Raw genomic sequence first — 21,140 nt, 5'->3', positions numbered from 1 at the left:
TTGGGAGTGAGTGTGATATTCATGCTCACTCTTATCTGAGGTACCTTACCTTGGAGGCATGCACTGTGAATTCCATTTTCAATGGCCTCTTGGGAGTCCTTCAGAATGTCTTCACTAACGCTCTCAGCATACTCGATAACAGGCACAGCAGATGATGTTTCCGTTGACTTTGCTTCCAGTTCAACAGTCACAAGGTGCCGTTTGTCTCCTAACGTTCTATCCACGGTATCTGTAAACGAATATACAGAGATTTGTTCTGAAAAGGTGTCACGGTGCCACAACTGGGAAAACTGCAATCAACAAGTTCAAGCTCTCATGAAAGATAAAGTGCGAGACAATACTAACAATGGCACTAAATGCAGTATGAAAATGTCAAAGTAAGTAATTCTACCAAAAAAATACCTGCTTCCACGTTTATCAATACTATAAATCTGCTCTGAGTCACCAATTAATACTGTTAAGATGCTCTGAGGCAGATGATCACACAAATTTTGATATGCAGATTATACTCAAACTTTTTGAAACATTTCTTATGTGACTGAAACTCTAATTATAAAAGTTTTATTTAAAAGTAAACATTTAGAGTGCAAAAAGTCATCTAATGAAAATTAAAAGGACATTAACCCTGATAAAACATACACACTGTTAAATTTCATATATTCTTCTAGTAATATTATATGTACTTAAAGTTTATGCTTCCCCCCTAAACTAGTGAAATGTCTTTTTGTAAAACTGAAAATTTCAGAGATACTGAAAATAGTATCTCATTAGCTAACAACCAATAGCTGTCACCAGTCTGCAGTATTTTTTTTATATTTATGTGAGTGACTATGTAATGCAGTGATTCATGATCCAAATTCAAAACAAATAATTATAGTTTACAATTCCTCTTCATAATTCCTTTTGTTTTTTAAATCCTCACCTGAGGGTATTTTCCCATTTATTTTTAGAGAGAGTGAAAGAGAGATAAAGAGAGAAATATTAATCTGAGAGAAGCACATGATTGGTTACCTCCTACACGAGCCCCGGCCCGGGCCGGGGAGGAGCCTGCAACCGAAGTATGGGTCCTTGACTGGAACCGAACCTGGGAACCTTTGGTCCGCAGGCCAACGCTCTATCCACTGAGCCAAATCAGCTAGGGCCATAATTCCTTTCTAAGCTAACTTTTATATTGTGAATTATTTTATACTTACAAATATGTGCATAAGCTGAAAATAAAATGAACATTCAAGAAACCTATAATTAATAAAGAAAGAGAGCATTACCAGTAACCTAAAAACCTTCTGAGGCAAACACTATCATGACATCATATTTAATCACTACTATGATTTTTTTAGAGTATATCACATATGTATATATCCCTAAACAATATAATTTATTTCTGCTTCATTCTGAACTTGTTAGTTTATTTGTTATGTATTCTGCAACTTGCTTTTTTGGCTTCACATTAGTGGGTCACACAGGCTGATATATATTGATAGAGCCCATTATTTTTCATTGCTATATAATATTCTACTGTCTGGCCATGGTACCATTTATTTATCTATTCTTCTATCCACAAATATTTGGGCTATTTTTTTTTCACTTACTTTTTAAAAAATATTATTACAGTGCTATTGTGAAGATTTTTATATGTCTTTCCATGCACATGTATAAGCATTTCTCTAGGATATATACCTAGGAGCAGAATTGCTGAATAGTATGGTATGAACATGGTCAACTCACAAGAAGGTTGCCATATTGTTTGCATGGTGGTTATATAATTTAGACTCCCATCAGAAGTTTTTATAAGAGTTTCCAAAGCACAACATCTCACCACTTTGCATTGTCAGATTTTAATTCCTGCCAATTTTGTTGATATAAAATGGTGTCTCATATTCTTGCATGATCCTAATCATTACTGAGATTGAGAATCTTTTATTGAATAAGTTCATGGGCCTTTTGGGTATCATCTTTTGTGAAATATCTGTTCAATATTTTTTGCTCATTTTTCTACTTAGTTGTCAGGTTTTTCTGATCTTTAGAAATTCTTTATACATTTTGGAAACTAATCTTTAATTAGTTTATATGATACAAATATCTTCCCTTAGCTTTCGGTATATCTTTTTGCTTTATCATCTATTCTAATAAACAAATTATTAATTTTAATAACATCAAACTTAGTAACCTTTATTTCACCATTCAATGTTCGGAATTATATAAGTCCAACCCTATCCTGGTTAGTAAAGTTATTCCCCTACATTTTCTTCCCAAAATTTGAAGGTTTGCCTATAATAAAGTTTATGGTTTTTTATTTTGGTATATATTAGCACTTATTTCCTTTATATTTTGTGCTCTGAGGGATATTTTGCAACTCTTCTTTCATATTTAGGTTTTTACACTCATTTGGAATTGACTTGTGTATGGTATGAAGTAGGAATCTAATTAAATCCTTTTCCATATGGATAATTATCTCAGGGCATTACTGAATAGTCAGCCCCTCCTTTCCCACTGAGCTGCAATATCACTCTGACATAAACCCAATTTCCACATTATGTATGAGTCTGTTTCTAGGATTTCTGATTTGTCCTACTGGTCGGTTTATAGCTTGATTAGTATCATAAAGACTATGGCTTTATAATAACTATTAATGTCTGATATACTTCTTTGGGTAGAATTGATAGCATCATGATATTCAGCCTCCTTGTCTATGAACAGTATGGTTTTCTATTTTCTGGATGTACACAATGTCAATCTGCCCTTCATTATCACTAGTAATTTGATCATCCAGTCAAGGTGTGGTCTGATTGTGCAGCATCTACTTTTTTTTTTTTTAACCTTGTAACTAATAAGCAATCCGTGGGTAGGTATTTTAAAACAATGCAAATATGCTAACTCAACAATGTACCCAACATTAAGCATTTGTAATAGTTGCAAAATGACTATTTTCCTGCCTCCTTGACAACTAACAGCACTTGGCATTCCAGTATAAGGAAGAACCCTCTCTTCTTTCCCATGTATTTGTTTATTATGATTAGAGATTCCTAAATTCCTACTTTTCCTCAGTGGTCTGTAATTACTGTATTTAATTATTCTGGTATTCAAATTAATCCAGATTTGGCCAATGGAGCCTCTACAAGTTGGTTCCTGTGTCCTTATGAATGCCCTCATCATTTTTTGAGCACTTCCTTTCCTTCTTACACAAGATGATGTTCCATTGCATGCTTATTTTTTATAGTGTCTTGTTCCTTATCAATACTTTCCTTTCACTTTTATTTTTTTCAAAAAACAATAAATACACTTATTTTATATTCTGCATCTGATAATTCCAATTTCAGAGGCCTTTGCTGGTCTGACTAATGTTTGTTGCTTCCATTGCCTTTTTGCTCATTGTGCCTTTTCTCATGGTTTTATGATTTTAAAACTTTTAAAATTGCGACTTCATAGCTGTTTTTCTGTGGGATTTTCTTTGAGGCATGGGCTGAAGATACATTTATGTAGAGAAGCCCTTTGTTTGTTGTCACCAGGTTCCTGGAATATTGCCAATCCATGACAGCACTGTACACTAAATTCTTCTTGGTGTGGAGGTTTTCAGGTCATTCTGACTATAAATTTAGGCTGAAAACCCTATCAGAAGCTATGGCTACACATTCTTAGAAATTTTGCCCCCAGAGCCAGTTAGACAAGTTTTCTTGTATAAAGAAGATTTTCCTTGTTAATTATTTCCACGAGGATGTGGCCCTCACAGCTAGTGGTGTTGGTGCTGGTTTATTTTCCAAGGTTCCTGCTTCCTTCCAACCTTGGAAATTTCCACTAAGTCCTAACCAGCTCAGACATTAATTTTAAAAGTGTTATTTATATTTTCCCAGCATTTTTAGTTTTTCCAGGTATAAAGTTCAAAAACAGAAATACATATGTCATTTGCTCCTTTATTCTATTCGTTTAGTTTTTAAAGTTTTTGTGAAAAGTTTCTCTTTGTAGAAATCACTGAGTGGCTAAAAGCACCTGGTATATTAAACATCTTTTCTGTATATATTTTTAACAAACCTGTCCATGTTTTCTCCTTAGGAAAAACAGCAATAATGTCATGTTCTTTTGCTTAAGGGAAACCAAATTAAAACTATGAATCCATGAATTCTTACATTTTGGACAGAAATATAAAAACTGTATTTTCATCAGTATAGGATTACTATACTTATTAAATAGTGAAAATTATTTTCCACTCACTTTATAAAGTAAAAATAACACATCAACTTCACTCCTCTATTTCCTCCTTTTTTAAGCTACGTGTTTCAGTCTTAGGTTTTGGGTGTGTGGTTACCATTAGGTTTATGAAAAACAAAGCTTCATATAAACAGTTGTCCCTTTTCTTTGGAATGCATCTGATCCAACTACTCATTCTGGAAGTGAGGACTAGGATGAGCCACCTACTTCCATGGCTCATTCTATTCCATGACACTGAATCACATCTGCTTGATGAGTCACTCATCCAGTAGATGTAATGAGTGATAATGGAATAGGGCTGTTTAAAATTTTTAAATCCTAAAAAATAAAACAAGAAAACACACATATAAAACCTGTCATACTAGTGACTGTGAATCCTGCTTGCAACTAAACAAGAGATTCAGAAGACAAATCTTGGAGAGAAAGAGATAAACAAAAACAGCAGATGTTTTACTTTTTACCTGTAGCACGAACTGAATTTAGGATAGTCTCTCGGTATGCCACCTGAAGAGGCCCTAGATAGGTTTCCAGTCCATATTCCCTCTTGATTCGGTCATGAATAATATCAATATGTAACTCCCCCATTCCACATAAGACAGTCTTGGTTAAGAAAAAAAAAAAAAAAAAAAACAAACATCAAGGAAAAATTATGTTTACCACAAAATACTATATAAAGGTGTATCAGTCTATGTTATTTTTCATTAATTACAAAATGAGTTTCTTTTGCAATTTTTTTTTTTGCTCCTACACCAAAACACTGTTTTTAACTTTTCTGATTGGAATTATTAATTAAAAGTGAATTACTAGGCCATTCTCTTCTATTATATTATTATTCCATGATACTTACCAGCTGAGCAAGTGGCATCTAGTGAGGCCTACATTTCTCAACTATAGAGCTAAGCTCTGGCCAATGGGATCTGAGTGTAACTGATGTTGGCAACTTCTGGGCTGTGCTTTTAAGGAAAGAAAAAATTCTCTTAAGGAAAAGGTAGGAAACTGTCTTGAAAGTGGATGAGGGCAACATCTTATAAATGGGGGAAATAACCTTTCTCCCAAACATCCCCAACCATCCTGGCCACCTTACAACTTATTGGGCAGTCCAAACTTCCAGACTAGTTTTGGCCTTTATGTGACAGAGAAACTGACTTTTATTTTCTATGAACCAATGTTATTTTGGGCCCTTGTTAGAACAGCCAAATTTGTATCAAAACCAATCAAGAAATGCTTTTTTTTTTTTTAAGCAACAATGGCTATTCCTAAAGAAGGTCCTTGTGTATGAGATATAGGGCAAGAAGTTCATATTTGTTCCATTTTATTCATTTGCCATCTCTGTAGTGAAGAATTTACCCAAAGAGAGATCTGGCCGTTGCCCTCAGCGACTGAGTAATTATCTCTAGGTCAAGGTGCTGCCTGACAAAGTATCTTTTCTTGTTTGGGGGCTCTGTCCACCAGCTAGTCAAACAATGTGATTTATAATGCAGGTTTTGGACTAGCCATATCAGTTTCAACCTGGAGAGTAAAGGTATCAATCCAAACCTACAGGAGGTGCTGTAGGCTAAAGATCAACACACAGGCAGTATGTGATTGAGCCCAATAAAAACTAGACACCAGCCCGGCCGGTATGGCTCAGCAGTTGAGTGTCGACCAAGGAACCAAGAGGTCGCTGGGTTGATTCCTGATCAGGGCACATGTGTGGGTTGCCAACGGACTCAATCACAGTAGGGGCCAAGCAGGAAGCATCCAATTGATGATGTTCCTCTTTCATCAATGTTTCTATCTTTCTATCCCTTTCCCTTTCTCTCTCTAAAAATCAATAAAACATATTTTAAAAAAAAACAACAAAAAAAAAACTAGACACCAAAGGCAGGTATGGCTTCCTGGTTGGCAACACTCTTTGCCAGGAGGGTAATACAACCCTGAGGATGAAGAAACCTTCATATTTAGAACTGTCCCATGTTGAAAAAAGAGACAGAGGAAAATGTAAACAAGTGGAAGACTATACCATGTTAATGGACTGGTAGAATCAACACCATTAAAATGTCCATACTACCCAAAGCAATATATAGATTCAATGCAATCCCTATTAAAATACCAACAACATATTTCACAAACCTAGAACAAACTCTTCAAAAATTTATATGAAATCAAAAAAGATCCCGAATAGATGCAGCAATCTTGAGAAAGAAAAACAAAGTTGGAGGGATCACAATATCAAATATCAAGTTATACTACAAAGCCACTGTACTCAAAAGAGCCTGGTACTGGCACAAGAACAGGCACATAGACCAATGAACAGAACAGAGAACCCAGAAATCTATCTAAGCCATTATGCTCAATTAATATATGACAAAGGAGGCAAGAGCATACAATGGAGTCAAGACAGTCTCTTCAATAAATGGTGTTGGGAAAATTGGACAGATACATGCAAAAAAATGAAACTAGAACACCAACTTACACCATACACAAAAATAAACAAAATGGATAAAAGACTTAAATGCAAGATGTGAAGCCATAAAAATCTTAGAAGAAGCCATAGGCAGCAAAATCTCAGACATCTCTCATAGCAATGTTTACCGATATGTCTCCTAGGACAACGGAAACTAAGGAGAAAATAAACAAATGGGACTACATCAAAATAAAAAGCTTCTGCACAACAAAAGAAACCATTAACAAAATAACAAGAAAGCCCACTGCATGGGAGAACATATTTGCCAATGATATATCCAAGAAGGGGTTAATCTCCAAAATTTATAGGAAACTCATACAACTTAACAAAAGAAAGGTAACAATCCAATTTAAAAATGGGCAAAGAACCTAAATAGACACTTCTCCAAAGTGGACATACAGAAGGCCAAAAAATCAGGGCACATGCCCAGGTTGCGGGCTCAATCCCCAGTAGGGGCCAAGCAGGAGGCAGCCAATTGATGATGTTCCTCTCTGGCAGTTGCCCTCAGGAACAATGCTCCAAGTCATTATTCATAGAGAGATGCAATTCAAAACAACAATGAGGCCCTAGTCAGTCTGGTTTAGTGGATAGAGCGTCGGCCTGAAGACTGAAGAGTCCCGGGTTCAACTCCGGTCAAGAACACATACCTGGGTTGCAGGCTCCCGGCCTTGGTCGGGGGCATGTGGGAGGCAAGCAATCAATGTGTCTCTCTCACATCAGTGTTTCTCTCTGTCTTTCCCTCTCCCTCCACTCTCTCTAAAAATCAATGGAAAAAATATCCTCAGGTGAGGATTAAAACAAAACAATGAGGTACCACCTCCCACCTGTCGGAATGCCTATCATCAACAAATCAACAAACTTGACAAGTGTTGGTGAGGATGTGGAGAAAAGGGAACCCTCTCATACACTGCTGGTGGGAATGCAGACTGGTGCAGCCTCTGTGGAAAACAGTATGGAGTTTCCTAAACAAATTAAAAATGGAACTCCCATTTGACCTAGTGATCTCACTTCTAGGAATATGTCCTAAGAAACCAGAAACATCAACCAGAAAGAATACATGCACTCCTATGTTCATAGCAACACAATTTATAATAGCTAAGATTTAGAAACAGCCCATCAGCAGATGAGTGGATTAAAAACTGTGGTACATGCCCTAACCGATTTGGCTCAGTGGATAGAGCGTCAGCCTGCGGACTGAAGGGTCCCAGGTTCGATTCTGGTCAAGGGCATGTATCTTGGTTGTGGGCATATCCCCAGTAGGGGGTGTGCAGGAGGCAGCTGGTTGATGTTTCTCTCTCATAGATGTTTCTAACTCTCTATCCCTCTCCCTTCCTCTCTGTAAAAAATCAATAAAATATATTTAAAAAAAACAAAAAACTGTGGTACATCTACACAATAGAATACTTAAAAAGAAAGAACTCTTACCATTTGCAACATCATGGATGGACCTGGAGAACATTATGCTAAGCGAAATAAGCCAGTCAGAGAAAAGTAAGTATCACACGACCTCACTCATATGTGGAATCTAATGAACAACATAAACTGATGAAAAAAAAATAGATCCAGAGATACAGAATCATCGAACAGACTATCAAACTTCAGAGGGAAGGCAGGGGAGGGTGGGAAGAGATCAACCAATGAACTTGTATGCATATATACATAACCCATGGACACAGTTAATAGGGTGGTGAAGGCCTGGGGTAGAGGGTGGGGGCAGGCTGGGACAGGTCAATGAGGGAAAAAGGGGACTTTCAACAATAAAGACTTAAAATAAATAAATAAATAATAAAAGCTAATAGCTAAGGTAAGGGAGAAAAAAAAAGAACTGTCCCAGACTTTGTATCTCTTCCTTTAGTTGATTCTAATTTGTATCCTTTTGCTATAATAAAACTTCAATTGTAAAGAACAACAACAAAAAAGACAGTACGTGACTGTTATACTTTAATGTAAAGTTAAAGAGGTAAATTATTTGGAAAAAAGCAAGCTGAAGAATAATACAAATAGAATTACTTGTTATGTGTATGTACATATGTATTTAGAAAAAATATGCTATGCTTTATAACACAGCACAACAAACCAATGGATGTTTAAAAAAGTGTAAAAGGATATACAGGTATTCAAGTTTTTAGTGGTTACCTGTGCAGAACAGGATTGAGAAACAGGAAAACTCTAATTCTTTAACCTGTATACTTGTGTGTCATCTGATATTTTAAAAATATATCTATTGGCATTTTTTATCGTTTTAAGCAACGTTTTCCAAAATCTTACGTAAACTTTACCTTGCCTGCCTAAAAAGATACAGAATAAACATCTGTTCTTCTCCATATACAGCCCAATTCTGTACCTACTTTAGAACTCTATTTCCTCCCACATTGCTGGGTTGTAATATATCACTTCTCACCCATCTGATGTGTGTCATTATCATTAAAAGTCCCTTTATACCCTCCCTTTAGTTTGCTGCTTCTATCAGCCTTAGCATAAGAGATTCAAGGCTTTGTCTTGGGGTTGAACCTCATTTGAAAATTTCACAAAAGGCTCTCTTCTGGATGGTCTAAATGTTGCAGAGTAGTTTATATAAGTGAGGTATAATTATTTTAAGGAATTAAGGAAAACTTGTCTATTTAGGTTGATAGTCAACATAATAATTAGAAGTTTATTATAATGAGAACCAAAAAAGAAAGTTTCTTTTTCAGGGGCATAGACCTATCAATGTTTCAGATATACATACTTCAACACGCATGCTACATTATTGACAGATATCTGGGATTAAGTAACAATATGCCTACCTGTCCAGAATCAGGATCAAGCCTCACTTTTAAACTGGGATCTTCACGCTGAAGGCATTTCAATGCATGATCCAAATCTGGTGGATAAAAAAAACAACATGGTTGTCTTTACATTTCATTTTTTAGATAATGAAATATCTAGTGAGGAAACATTATAGTGAGGAAAATAGATGAACAAACAAACAAATTTTGAAAAAAGAAAGTTTCCAACAGCCATAAATGTTTTGTAGAGAATAAAATAAGGTGATAAGATAGAGATGGGAGGTTACTTGAGATTGGGTGATCTGGGAAGGCCTCTCCAGGATGATTTGGGTAAAGACATAAAAAAAAAAGTGACATTAAAAAATGGTGAAGAAAAAGACTTCCAGACGGAGGAAATGGCTATGCAAGGAATAACTGGCTATTGGAAAAACAACAAGAAGGCCAGTGTAGTGTGACACGGGTGGACAGCTGGAGGCCATGGTGAAGAGTTTGGATTTGCAATAAGAAGCCAGCCACTGAAGGGTTTAAGTGGACAGTAGCATCATCTGATTATACTCTAAAAGATCAATCAAAGAGCTGACAAAATACCTTCAGAAGCAAAATACCTTCAGAAACATAGGCAATAATGAGAAGTAGATAAAAGGAAGCTAAATTACATAATGAATAAAGATGTAGTAAGGTAATCACTCTATGATAATCACAGCCAAAGAGTTGAAATAAGAACATACTATTTTCATTAAATACACTATCAAAAGTGATACTTTAAAACAAATATTAAATGATACATATATCCTAACCTCTTTATAGACTAGAGGCCCGGTGCATGAAATTCGTGCACAGAGGGGGTGTGTCCCTCAGCCCGGCCTGCACCTTCTCCAATCTGGGACCCCTTGGGGGATGTCTGACTGCCTATTCAGGGATCGGGCCTAAACAGGCAGTCAGACATCCCTCTCACAATCTGGGACTTCTGACTCCTAACCACTTGCTTGCCTGCCAGCCTGATCACCCCCTAACCGCTCCCCTGCCAGCCTGATTGACACCTAACTGCTCCCCTGCCAGCCTGATCACCCCCAATTGCCCTCCCCTGCAGGCCCGATGGCCCTCAACTGCCCTCCCCTGCCGGCCCGATCACCCCCAACTGCCCTCTCCTTCTGGCCTGATTTCGCCCCCAACTGCCCTCCCCTGCTGGCCTGATTTCACCCCAACTACCCTCCCCTGAAGGCCTAGTCACCCCCAACTGCCCTCCCCTGCAGGCCTGGTTGCCCCCAACTGCCCTCCCCTGCCAACTTGGTGGCCCCAACCGTCCTCCCCTGTCAGCCTGGTTGCCCCCAATTGCCCTCCCCTGTCGGCCATCTTGTGGTGGCCATCTTGTGATGACGTGAGGGCAGCCATCTTGTGATCATGAATTGGCTACTAATTTAATATACTGGAAGGGCAGTCCTGAGGTCAATTACTTAGAGTCCCATAGGTAGCACTACAAGAACAAGACTAAGGACTAAGAATATGATATTAAAAAAAATGGCCAAGATATAAGAAAAGAAAAAATATAAGGAGTTTGTAAAAATCAAAACATCTTAAATAAAAAGCGAGGCCAATCACAAGAAATACTTACCAATAAATTCTGATAAAATTAAACTATTTTATCTAAATCATCAGGGCATTAATTAATACACCAAGACTATTTGTACCTGGCTGCTTAGCTACCGAAGGGGGTTCTATGGTACAGAAGAAAACAGGTTCTGGAATCTCCACGCCCGCCAATAAAAGTCTCTCTGCTTCACTGTTGTGTCTCTGCTTCTTTTCTCCCTCCCTTTCGGCTCGACGAGCTGCAGCTACTGCGCTGGACTTGGAGGAAACAATGGTATCTCCAGTGGCTGTCTGCAAACAAGGAAGATGCCTTGGAATAAAACATGCTGTAGGCAAGCACTCAGCTTCCACCAAGATTCATGAAATAAGAAAAAATTTAATGTGACACTTTCTTTTCATCAGTTCTTAAGAGACAAATTCCTAAAGCTCATAACTTTGCACAGGTAAATCTAATTTAACCTGTATAAGAACTCTATCCAAAATACTGCTGTAATAAGTCTAACAATAACACAACACACCCACAATACATATCCAAAATTCATTTGACAAATGTACTTTCCTAAATTTTCAATCATATAAAGACAAGTGAGGTAGAAGTCCATTACAGTGTTTTGTCACCAGTAAAAATTATTACTATTTTAAAAAAATCCTTTATTAACTAAAGTATGCAATTAAACATACCCTGACCATGCAAAAGTGACAGTAGCTTCCTTGTAGACTTCAGTTATTTTTAAAAACTGTAATTTTACTTTTAAAACTTACCTATTATGGAGTTCTGTGCCAGTTTTTGTCTCTGTAAAGATATTCTTACTGAACACTAGCTCAGATTTCTGTAACTCTCTCAAATACATACAAGGAGTTCTGCCTTCAGACAGAAAGAGAAGCCACTGTGATGCTAGAAGTCCAATTTCCGGACCATGGGATTTTTCTGTAAAGGATTTTAAATCTTGCAATTTCATAAAGGGTTTAAAATGTTAAAAGTAACAATGTTTATCCTAAATGCCAAATATACCAAAGTTTAATGAGTAACTGTACTTGATTTAATACATATAAAAGTGGAATGTCCTTAGTTTTAACCCATCAAAAGCATATACAGATAGCATCACGTATTTTCATCCTATAAAAGTCATGGAGTGCCTAAATTCACTGGTCTAAGGACTAAGAATAGAGAAAGAGACAAAAATCCTTGCCCTCATGGAGACTTCATTGCCAAAATATCCTAAGTTAATACCTCATCTGTTATAAGGTTAGATGAAATTGTGTGCAGTGCCCTAACCGGTTTGGCTCAGTGGATAGAGCATCGGCCTGTGGACTCAAGGGTCCCAGGTTCGATTCCAGTCAAGGGCATGTACCTTGGTTGCAGGCACATACCCAGTAGGGAGTGTGCAGGAGGCAGCTGATCGATGTTTCTCTCTCATCGATGTTTCTAGCTCTCTATCCCTCTCCCTTCCTCTCTGTAAAAAAATCAATAAAATATATATTAAAAAAAAAAATTGTGTGCAGTGAGCAAAATAAAAAAAAAAATCCAATGGCAATAACAATGTTTTATATAATCGTAAAATGTATGTATGCATACATGGATAGTATATTATTTTACTTGGATTCAATCATTTAATGACTATGCTACACAATATTCATTATTCCACTACTACTGATGGACATTTAGATTATTTATGGGTTTTTGCTATTGTAAAATACCTACTTCAAAAATCTTTATTGTTGAGAATATTACAGATGTCCCCCTTTTTCCCCCATAGTCCCCCTCCACCCAATTCCTAGAGAAACCATTTCATCACTTACATGTTTAAGTCCAACAGTCAAAGCAATGTTACCAGCAGTCAGTGAAGGGATTTCTACATGTTGGTCAGCAAATGGCAAAAGCAGACGACTTATTCTCTCCCTGTAATAGCATGATTTATATTAGTAGAAGTATTTTTAAAGAAACAAGTACAGTTTCAGAAAATAATCTAAGCTTCTACTTACGTGCAGTTTCCATTAATATTATGGATGGCCAACTGGGGTTTTATCATGCCTGAGTAAATGCGCATAAACACCAGTGGTCCCCGCTGCTTGTCATGGAGAACTTTAAATGCCAGTGCACATAAGTCACCCTTATACCACTGCCTATAAAAGGTAAGGAGACATTCCAAAAAAGCCTTTAAAATACACTTCCAATATATTTATCCAGATCAGATCATAATCACTGCACAAACTTAATCTTGACGTCCTCCAAAGAGCCTTCATATCTTCTAGTTTAGCTACCCAGACTGATTAAACAATGTCAGTAGCCCACTACCTCCACTGAATTATTAATTCCTCAAAACTAAAAACAATGGAGTCTCTTTCAAATATTACCTCAATTTGCAAATAATTGCATAACCGAGAGTTTCCTCCTCAAAAAGATATTCCTAGGAACATCACAGCACTTTCTCAAAAAAAACCTGTACAGGGTAAATAAATAAGTACTTTCCAATTACGGTTTTTACACTCTCCACCCACTTTCTCTCCAGTCATACCCAATATAATAAAGAGGTAATATGCAAATTGACCAAACAACTGAAAAAAACAAGCAGGCTGCATGGGGCGACCAGGCAGGCGGGGGGGGAGGGGGGGGGGGGTCGGGGGCAGTTGGGGGCAACCAGGCCAGCAGGGCCGGCAGTTGGGGGTGACCAGGCCAGCAGGCGGGGGCAGTTGGGGGTGACCAGGCCAGCAGGGGGCGGGCAGTAAGAGGCAACCAAGCCGGTGGGGGGGGGGGAGCAGTTGGGGGTGATTAGGCTGGCAGGGGGGGCAGTGAGGGGTGACTAGGCCAGTGGGGGGGGGGCAATTAGGGGCGACCAGGCCAGCGGGGGGGGGGCAGTTAGGGGCGACCAGGCTGGTGGGGGGGGCAGTTAGGGGCAACCAGGCCAGCAGAGGGGGGCAGTTGGGGGCAACCAGGCCGGCAGGGGAGGGGCAGTAAGGAGTGACCAGGCCATCAGGGAGGGGGCAGTTGGGGGCGACCTGGCCAGCAGTGGGGGGCAGTTAGGGGCAACCAGGCCGGCACACAGAGGCAGTGAGAGGCAATCAGGCCAGCGGGGGGCGGGGGGCAGTGGCAGTTAGGGGCGACCAGGCAGGTGAGCAATTAGGAGCCAGTGGTCCAGGATTGTGAGAGGGATGTCCCCCAAGAGGTCCCAGATTGGAGAGGGTGCAGGCCAGGCTGAGAGGACACCCTCCCCTCCCCCAGTGCACAAATTTCGTGCACCAAGGCCTCTAGTAACCATATAAATATACACTACAAATTTGAACTTGTTTATAAGCCAACATTCTTACAGAATAATGTCCTTAAATTGGTATTCATTGATAGGATTTTGTGTACAAGCACATTTTTCTTAGGAAAAGCTCTCTATTTTCATTACTTTAAAGTAGGTTAGACATTTCTATTACAGAAATTCTCCAATCTGATTCCTCCAGTTTTTAACTTTATTCAATAAATCCTTAGATAGAAAGCTTAAACTAGGCACTGTTCCATGTGCTTTTTAAACATTAACTCATTTGATTCTTGTAACAATCCTCTGAGATAGGCCCTACTCTTTGCATTTCACAGATAAGAGCTCAAGCAAATTGGAAGAGGTAGAATTTAAATCCAGGTAGAACACAGTCCATGCTCACAATCACTTCATTGTAATGCCTCTACAATTGAGAGATATGAAAAGTGGTTAATTTCCCAGTTAAAAGTATTAAAGTCCAGTTTCACCTGCCATTTTGCACAACACTCAGATTTTAGAGGATTTATAGTAAGTTCAAAGTTGCTAGTGGCAACAGGAGTCAAACAATGACCTTTCTTTATAGCCACAAAGTATTTTGAGCTTATAAAAAATCTTGAAAGCTAGAATAGATATAAATATATTTATCAGACGTTCCTTTTTTTAAAAAAACTAAGATGTCAGGGCCAACATATGTTCACACAGCAATAAATCCACATTCTTAGCTCCATCTGTAAACACAGCAGGTTACAAGAGATAACAGATGTCCCTTCCAAGTGAAAATTACTATGGCACTGTATTATATGATTCACAATGACATTTTTCACCAATGTTATTAAAAAATGGTGACTGGAGGCTGTAACATTTTAGTCTATGCACGTGCATACTTACAGGAATTCATAGTTGCGCTCTTCAGGTGAAGGCAGGTACAGAGTAATAGCATCTAACAAGGGCTGGACCCCTTTGTTTTTCAGGGCACTTCCACAAAGCACAGGTACTGCTGTCTGAGCAAGTGTGACTCTGTGTATTGCAGTCTGTAGCTAGAAAGCAAAGGTATAAATAAGCATTTTATGTGACCATAAGATGGTCCCATATATGCACTATACTTGTCTCAACCAAAATAGCTCAGAATTAGATGTCTTTCCTAACCAACCACGTAAAACATACTTCCATCATTCTTTATGGCCTTATTCTTTGTTTTTCTTTATAACATTAATTACTACCTGGTATATTAGATACATATTTATTAGTTTATTGTCCATCTCCCCTTCTATTAAATGTAAAATTTATAAGAATTACAGTAAGGTCCAATGAAAACACTGCTAAATCCCAGAAACTAGAAAAGTGTTTAAAATAAAGTAGGTATTTAAAAATATTTATTGAATAGATGAGCTCATATATTTGTTATTTTTACCTTGATAATCTAATAAGCTGGTAAGAATTAAAAATATAAATATGAGTTACAATTTCTTCAAATGACATAGATCCATATTAAACAAAATCCAAAAGAAAATGAGAAATCAAAGTAGAAAGAAATTTTTGAAAGACCTCAAAAACCACGAAAAGCTTGGGTTTACCTCCAAGCTACTGGTAAGAGAAATGGTAGGTCAGTTCTACTTTAGACTGTAAACTCTTTGAAAACAGAAGTCATGTTATGTGACTGTAGGGCATAATAAGCAACACACTTAAGCACTCAAATACTAACCAATAAAATATTGTCAAAGTTATGGCATTTCATTCAAAAGAAAAATATTTTTTTTTCTACCTCAAGTAATTTCAAATGGCTCAAAATTAACCTACAGATCTTGTGTTTTTCTTTAATTATTTTTTGGGGAAATAACTAAGTGAATTTGCTGGGCTCATCTTGGATCCCATTATACATATTACCACTTAAAAACACTTTTTTTGGTAACTCTTATGTTTCATCAAGGAAAATAAAGAGTAAGTTTTAAGTTGTCAAAACAAGCCAGAGGAAAATTATTTGGGCAAAAAATGAAATAGGATCCCAAGTCAAATTTATAGAAAATATTCCTTTATTAACTTTTGGTCAAGAATATGTTCGTATATTTTCAGAAAACAACTCCGAGACCATGTGGATTCCAGCAACAGAGAGGAACCTACAGGACTACTCCAGCCATGAAGACAGAAGAGAAGCAGTCCAGAGATGGAAGATGCTGGCGTGGCCTTCCCATACTAGCAGGTAGCAGCTGTGCATCACTGCAGGTTGCCCAGGACCAAACCAGAGAGAGTCGGACCTGCATTACCACCATTTATCCACCATCCAGAACTGTAATGTCAGTGCTGACATGTACACATAAGGAACTGTTGGACATTGAAATTGGGTCTCAAAAGAACTGTTGGCCCAGAAAGAAACTCACTACAGACTGATTCATTTGCCTGTCACCATAACCATTATTGCTTGTCTCATTTTCGGTTCTTATAAGTGTATTTCTAATAGCACATGATCTCACTCATCTAGGGGAAATAATGAACAACATAGACTGATGAACAAGAACAGACCCAGAAACAAGGAGGCATGGATCAGACTGTCGGGCCTCAGAGGGAGGGTAGGGGAGGGTGGGGGTAAAGGGGAGAGATCAACCAAAGGACTTGTGTGCAAGCATATGAGCCTGACCAGCGGTTAAGGACAACAGGGGTGTGGGGGCATGTGTGGGGAGGGGTGTGGGATGGGGATGGGGGGAAGAGGACAAATATGTGATACCTTAATCAATAAAGAAATTTTTTTAAAAAGTTGGAAAAAAAAAAAAAAAGAGTAAGCTTGCCAAATTCATGGGAGAAGGGTCCTGGCAGGAAATAAAAAAACAGGAATGCCTTAAAGAAATCTGTCATAATTCAATTATTACTATACTTTACTTGCCTAGTTTAATGTTTTTCAAAAGAAAACAAAACAAAAAAAGATCTGCAATGAGTTTCCACTAAAAATTAAAGGAGATTCAGAAAAAATATTCCGATTAAAATGATGATTGTAGTTTGAAAAACCAGGAATTTTAAATAAAAAATTTCAACCTCTGATTTCCCTAAAAATACTTAGAGAAATGGTTACAATGAAGAGAAAAGATTGAGACTGAACAATTAACTTCTCCTGATTCAATACAAGTAAAAAAGATTCCATTTCTAATTTTGTAAAATATAATAAAAAATAGTTAATCACGCCATTATTAAGTAGCTGTATTAGTAGTGGCTTTATCTCAATGTTCTTCTAATTTTTGTTTAAGCCAGCATAGTTTCCAATGCTATGCAAAGTTAGAAAAACAAAAACAACACAAAACACAGAAAGCAAAGTACATCCAATTAGTAAAACTTGGTCAAAGTAAATGAATAATAAAATTTACCTTTTCAGCTGGGAGCAAATCAAAATTTTCACTAAATTCTCCTAAAACCAAGTCAGCAAATTCATCATCCAAATCTGCAATCTATAAAGAAAGGCTTTAGTTCTATAACTTGTATTTGTTGTCCAACTATTAACTTAAGTTAAATACTCTAAATATACATTATCCAAATATTTTAAGACAGCTCCATGATCTATCTAACTTATCCAGGCCAAGGACTTCTTCCTATCTCCTAAAAGAGAGTTTTTCTTTCAAAGGAAAGGAGACTGAAAATTGAAGACATGTTATTATGAGTTTCCTAAGTTCATGGGAAGCCTGAGCCAGATTAAGCATAACATTAAATTGCTATCTACTCAAGAGTGTTCAAAAGAAAATGCACAATTTATAGTCAATGATAACATATACAATGGATTGCTGTTTTTAGCTAAATTTGGGGGTCTTAGTTCATAACAAAGTTTTATCTGGTACTCCTCTAATATTCTGAATGTTCATAAGATCTTCTGAGAAAGTCAAACTAAAAGGACTAATCTTATTGTAACTAATCCTGCGCTAAGGAAATACATTTAAGTTGGGGTAGTAGACATAATTTCAATAATAAAAATGCATTTATCTAATTAATGTCCTTTTCATAATCATTTGCCATTATAAAATAGAACTCAGCTGACAATAAAATAAAACAGTTTAAAAAGATTATAATAGTATAAAGAAATAAAACTTGCAAATTTGAGGAGAAAAGCAGACTTTTAATAGCCAACTACTGTAAAAATGTACCAAACTACTAGAGCTATCTCATATAAATGGAATCATACAGTATTTGTCCTTTTGTGATTGGCTTATTTCAATTAGCAAGTTTAATGTCCTCAAGTTTCATTAATAATGTATCATGTCAGAATTTCCTTCCATTATAACACTGACTACTATCCCACTGTATATATATACCACATTTTATTTATCCATCCATTGATAAATACCTTCTACCTTTTGGCTATTATAAATAATGCTGCTATGAACAAGGATGTGCAAATATCTCTTTGAAACCCTGCTTTCAATTCTTTCGGATATAAACCCAGAAGTGGAATTGCTAGGTCATAGGTTAATTCTATTTTCAATTTTCTGAGGAACCACTATACTGTTTTTCACAATGGCTGCACCATTTTCATTCCCACCAGCAATGCCTGGGGTTAAAACTTCTCCACATTCTTACAACAGTTATTTCGTTTTTTGATAGAAGCCATCCTAACAGGTGTGATGTGGTGTTAACTCTCTAATTCTACACATACGTATGTATTCCTTATAATTAGCTCTTATTACCTACTGATAGTATATAATGAAAATAAAGAAAATTTGAGCCTTTAATGTCCTAGAGCATATGCAAGTTTATGTTGACATCTCAATTAGATTATAAAATCCTCCTTAGGTTTATTCTGGTAGCCCTTTTATGATAAAACAAAATAAAACCTCAAAGGAAAACCGATTATGTACCCAATTATTGATTAATAAATGTCAATTCTACTTTTTTCCTTTTTATGTGCCACCCCCCCAAATTAGAGAACCAGTATGAACTCTAGCTCTAAACAGATAGATCTGGGTTCAAATCCCAGCTCTGCTATTTATTAGCTATATGACAACTTATTTTACCATTGTAAGCCTCTGTTTCCTCATCTGTAAAATGGGGATAATATATGCTGTTCTGAGGATTAAATAATATATGTAAAGCACTTAAGATCATAAGTCTTCAATAAATATTATCCAATAATAAAATTAATAAGGACCATTATCATGTGCATAATAAAGTTGAAAATTACTATATAATGGGAAAGAATTACTTCAAAAATAACTTCATACAAAAGATGAATGAAAATAATTAATTATAATTTAGAAGAAAATCAGAGTTCAGACTCAAATGTTCTTCTTTACCATAAAATTCAGGGAGTTTATTTAAGATATGTTTTACTTATTGTTCTCTAAACTAACAATATCATATAAATATTATAAATAATAACATTTCTATTTTCTATTAAAATTTTGAGGGTGAAATGAGATCTAAAATTATATATCAACTATAAAATTGATGGTTTTAAAATTTTCTAAATAATTTGACATCTGGTCAAGTAAAAGACAGACATACCTTTTGACCTGGCAATTCCACTCCTAGGTTTCACTCTAAACAAATTCTTACATATGTGCACAAGGACATACATACAAAGATGTTCACAGCAACACTGTTTGTAACAGCAAAAAAAAAAAAAAGAGGTAACAACCTCAAAGCTTATCCACAGGAAAACAGACAATAAATTATGGTATAATCATATATTGGCACACTATGTAAGACTGAAAATGAGTGAAGTATAATCACACATAACAACATGGAAGAATCTCCAACACAATGTTGAACAATGTAATAAAATACAAAAAGTATCATTCCATTTATATGAAGTTTAAAACCATGAAAAACTATGTTCTTTTGTTTTATATTTTTATTGATTTCAGAGAGGAAGGGAGAGAGATAGAGATAAAAGCATCAATGATGAGAGAAAATCACTGATTGGCTGCCTCCTGCATACCTTCTACTTGGGGATGGAGCCCACAGCCCAGGCATGTGCCCTGATCGGGAATCAAACCTCCTGATCATAGTTCAATACTCAACTACTAAGCTACACCAGCTGTACTACGTTCTTTAAGGATATATACATTTGTGGTAAACCATTAAAAAAAAGCAAATGAAAGATAAACTCTACAATCAATACAGTGGTTGGGAAAATAGATAATTAGTGGAAGGGAGAGAGATGAATAGGAAGTGCACATGGAGATTCAAGAGTATTGCTATTGTTCTATTTCTTAAGCCGGGTGGTGTTCATTTCATTATTCTTATATCTTGTATTTTCCATATGTAATTTTATATTAAATTTCACAATAAAATATTTTTGAAAGTTTATAAATATTTATGCAACTTTAAACTCAAAGTATTATTTTACTTGTTCAATTAAGGCATTCCTTGCTTCAGTAGCCTCCTTCAGCAATTTAGGATCACTCTTTTCCAAGAGGGGTTTTCTCTCAAAGTCTTTTCCATCATCTGAATTGGGATTCCAAAGAAGTTTTTCTTTATTTACTACATCCACCACTCCTTTGAAAGTTTTGGCTTCACCAATTGGTAACTATAAATCAGAGTAAGATTAACATTATTAAATGATCACTCAATTAGAATGGCATTGGTGATAAATCTTATCTTTCCCCACTTTCCCCCAAATGTCCATTATTATTACCACAATCTTACCTATTTTTTAAATTTATATTCCAACTTCTTCCAAAAATGATTTGAAGTAGCTTCAGAAATGTGTATGTCACAATAAAATAAACTGATGAGGAAACTGAGTTGTTACTATTGATTAACCAAATATTAATCAACCAACCTGTAAAAGCAAAGGCTTTGCCTTCAACTTCTCTCTGATGCTTTCAACTGCATAATTAAAACTGTAGAAAGCAAAATAATTATTCAGCAGTTAAAAATGTTAAAGTTTTAAAAACAAGTTTAAGAATGTTCTCTAAA

At 36.5% G+C, this 21,140-nt stretch overlaps 1 protein-coding gene across 5 annotated transcripts in view; it reads right to left on the bottom strand.

The window, feature by feature from the left end:
- The window catches only part of GFM2 (GTP dependent ribosome recycling factor mitochondrial 2), a 54,920-nt gene that overhangs the window by 18,128 nt on the left and 15,652 nt on the right, over nucleotides 1-21,140 (bottom strand). For all 5 annotated transcript variants that reach the window (XR_013814948.1, XR_013814949.1, XR_013814950.1 and 2 more), the window contains exons 9-18: nucleotides 21,004-21,064; nucleotides 20,569-20,748; nucleotides 17,597-17,677; nucleotides 15,135-15,283; nucleotides 12,988-13,128; nucleotides 12,805-12,904; nucleotides 11,106-11,295; nucleotides 9,436-9,512; nucleotides 4,665-4,803; nucleotides 50-229 (exon numbers count right to left, since the gene is read on the bottom strand). Coding sequence is in view for 1 of the 5 variants with exons in the window: in XM_079796405.1 (XP_079652531.1) it covers nucleotides 50-229; nucleotides 4,665-4,803; nucleotides 9,436-9,512; nucleotides 11,106-11,295; nucleotides 12,805-12,904; nucleotides 12,988-13,128; nucleotides 15,135-15,283; nucleotides 17,597-17,677; nucleotides 20,569-20,748; nucleotides 21,004-21,064 (1,298 nt within the window). In the remaining 4 variants the exon portion in view is untranslated. The remainder of the gene's footprint in view (nucleotides 1-49; nucleotides 230-4,664; nucleotides 4,804-9,435; nucleotides 9,513-11,105; nucleotides 11,296-12,804; nucleotides 12,905-12,987; nucleotides 13,129-15,134; nucleotides 15,284-17,596; nucleotides 17,678-20,568; nucleotides 20,749-21,003; nucleotides 21,065-21,140) is intronic.

The sequence above is a fragment of the Cnephaeus nilssonii genome (genome assembly GCF_951640355.1).
Source record: "Cnephaeus nilssonii genome assembly, chromosome: 2".
Lineage (NCBI taxonomy): Eukaryota > Metazoa > Chordata > Mammalia > Chiroptera > Vespertilionidae > Cnephaeus > Cnephaeus nilssonii.
This window is presented reverse-complemented; position numbering and strand designations above follow the sequence as displayed.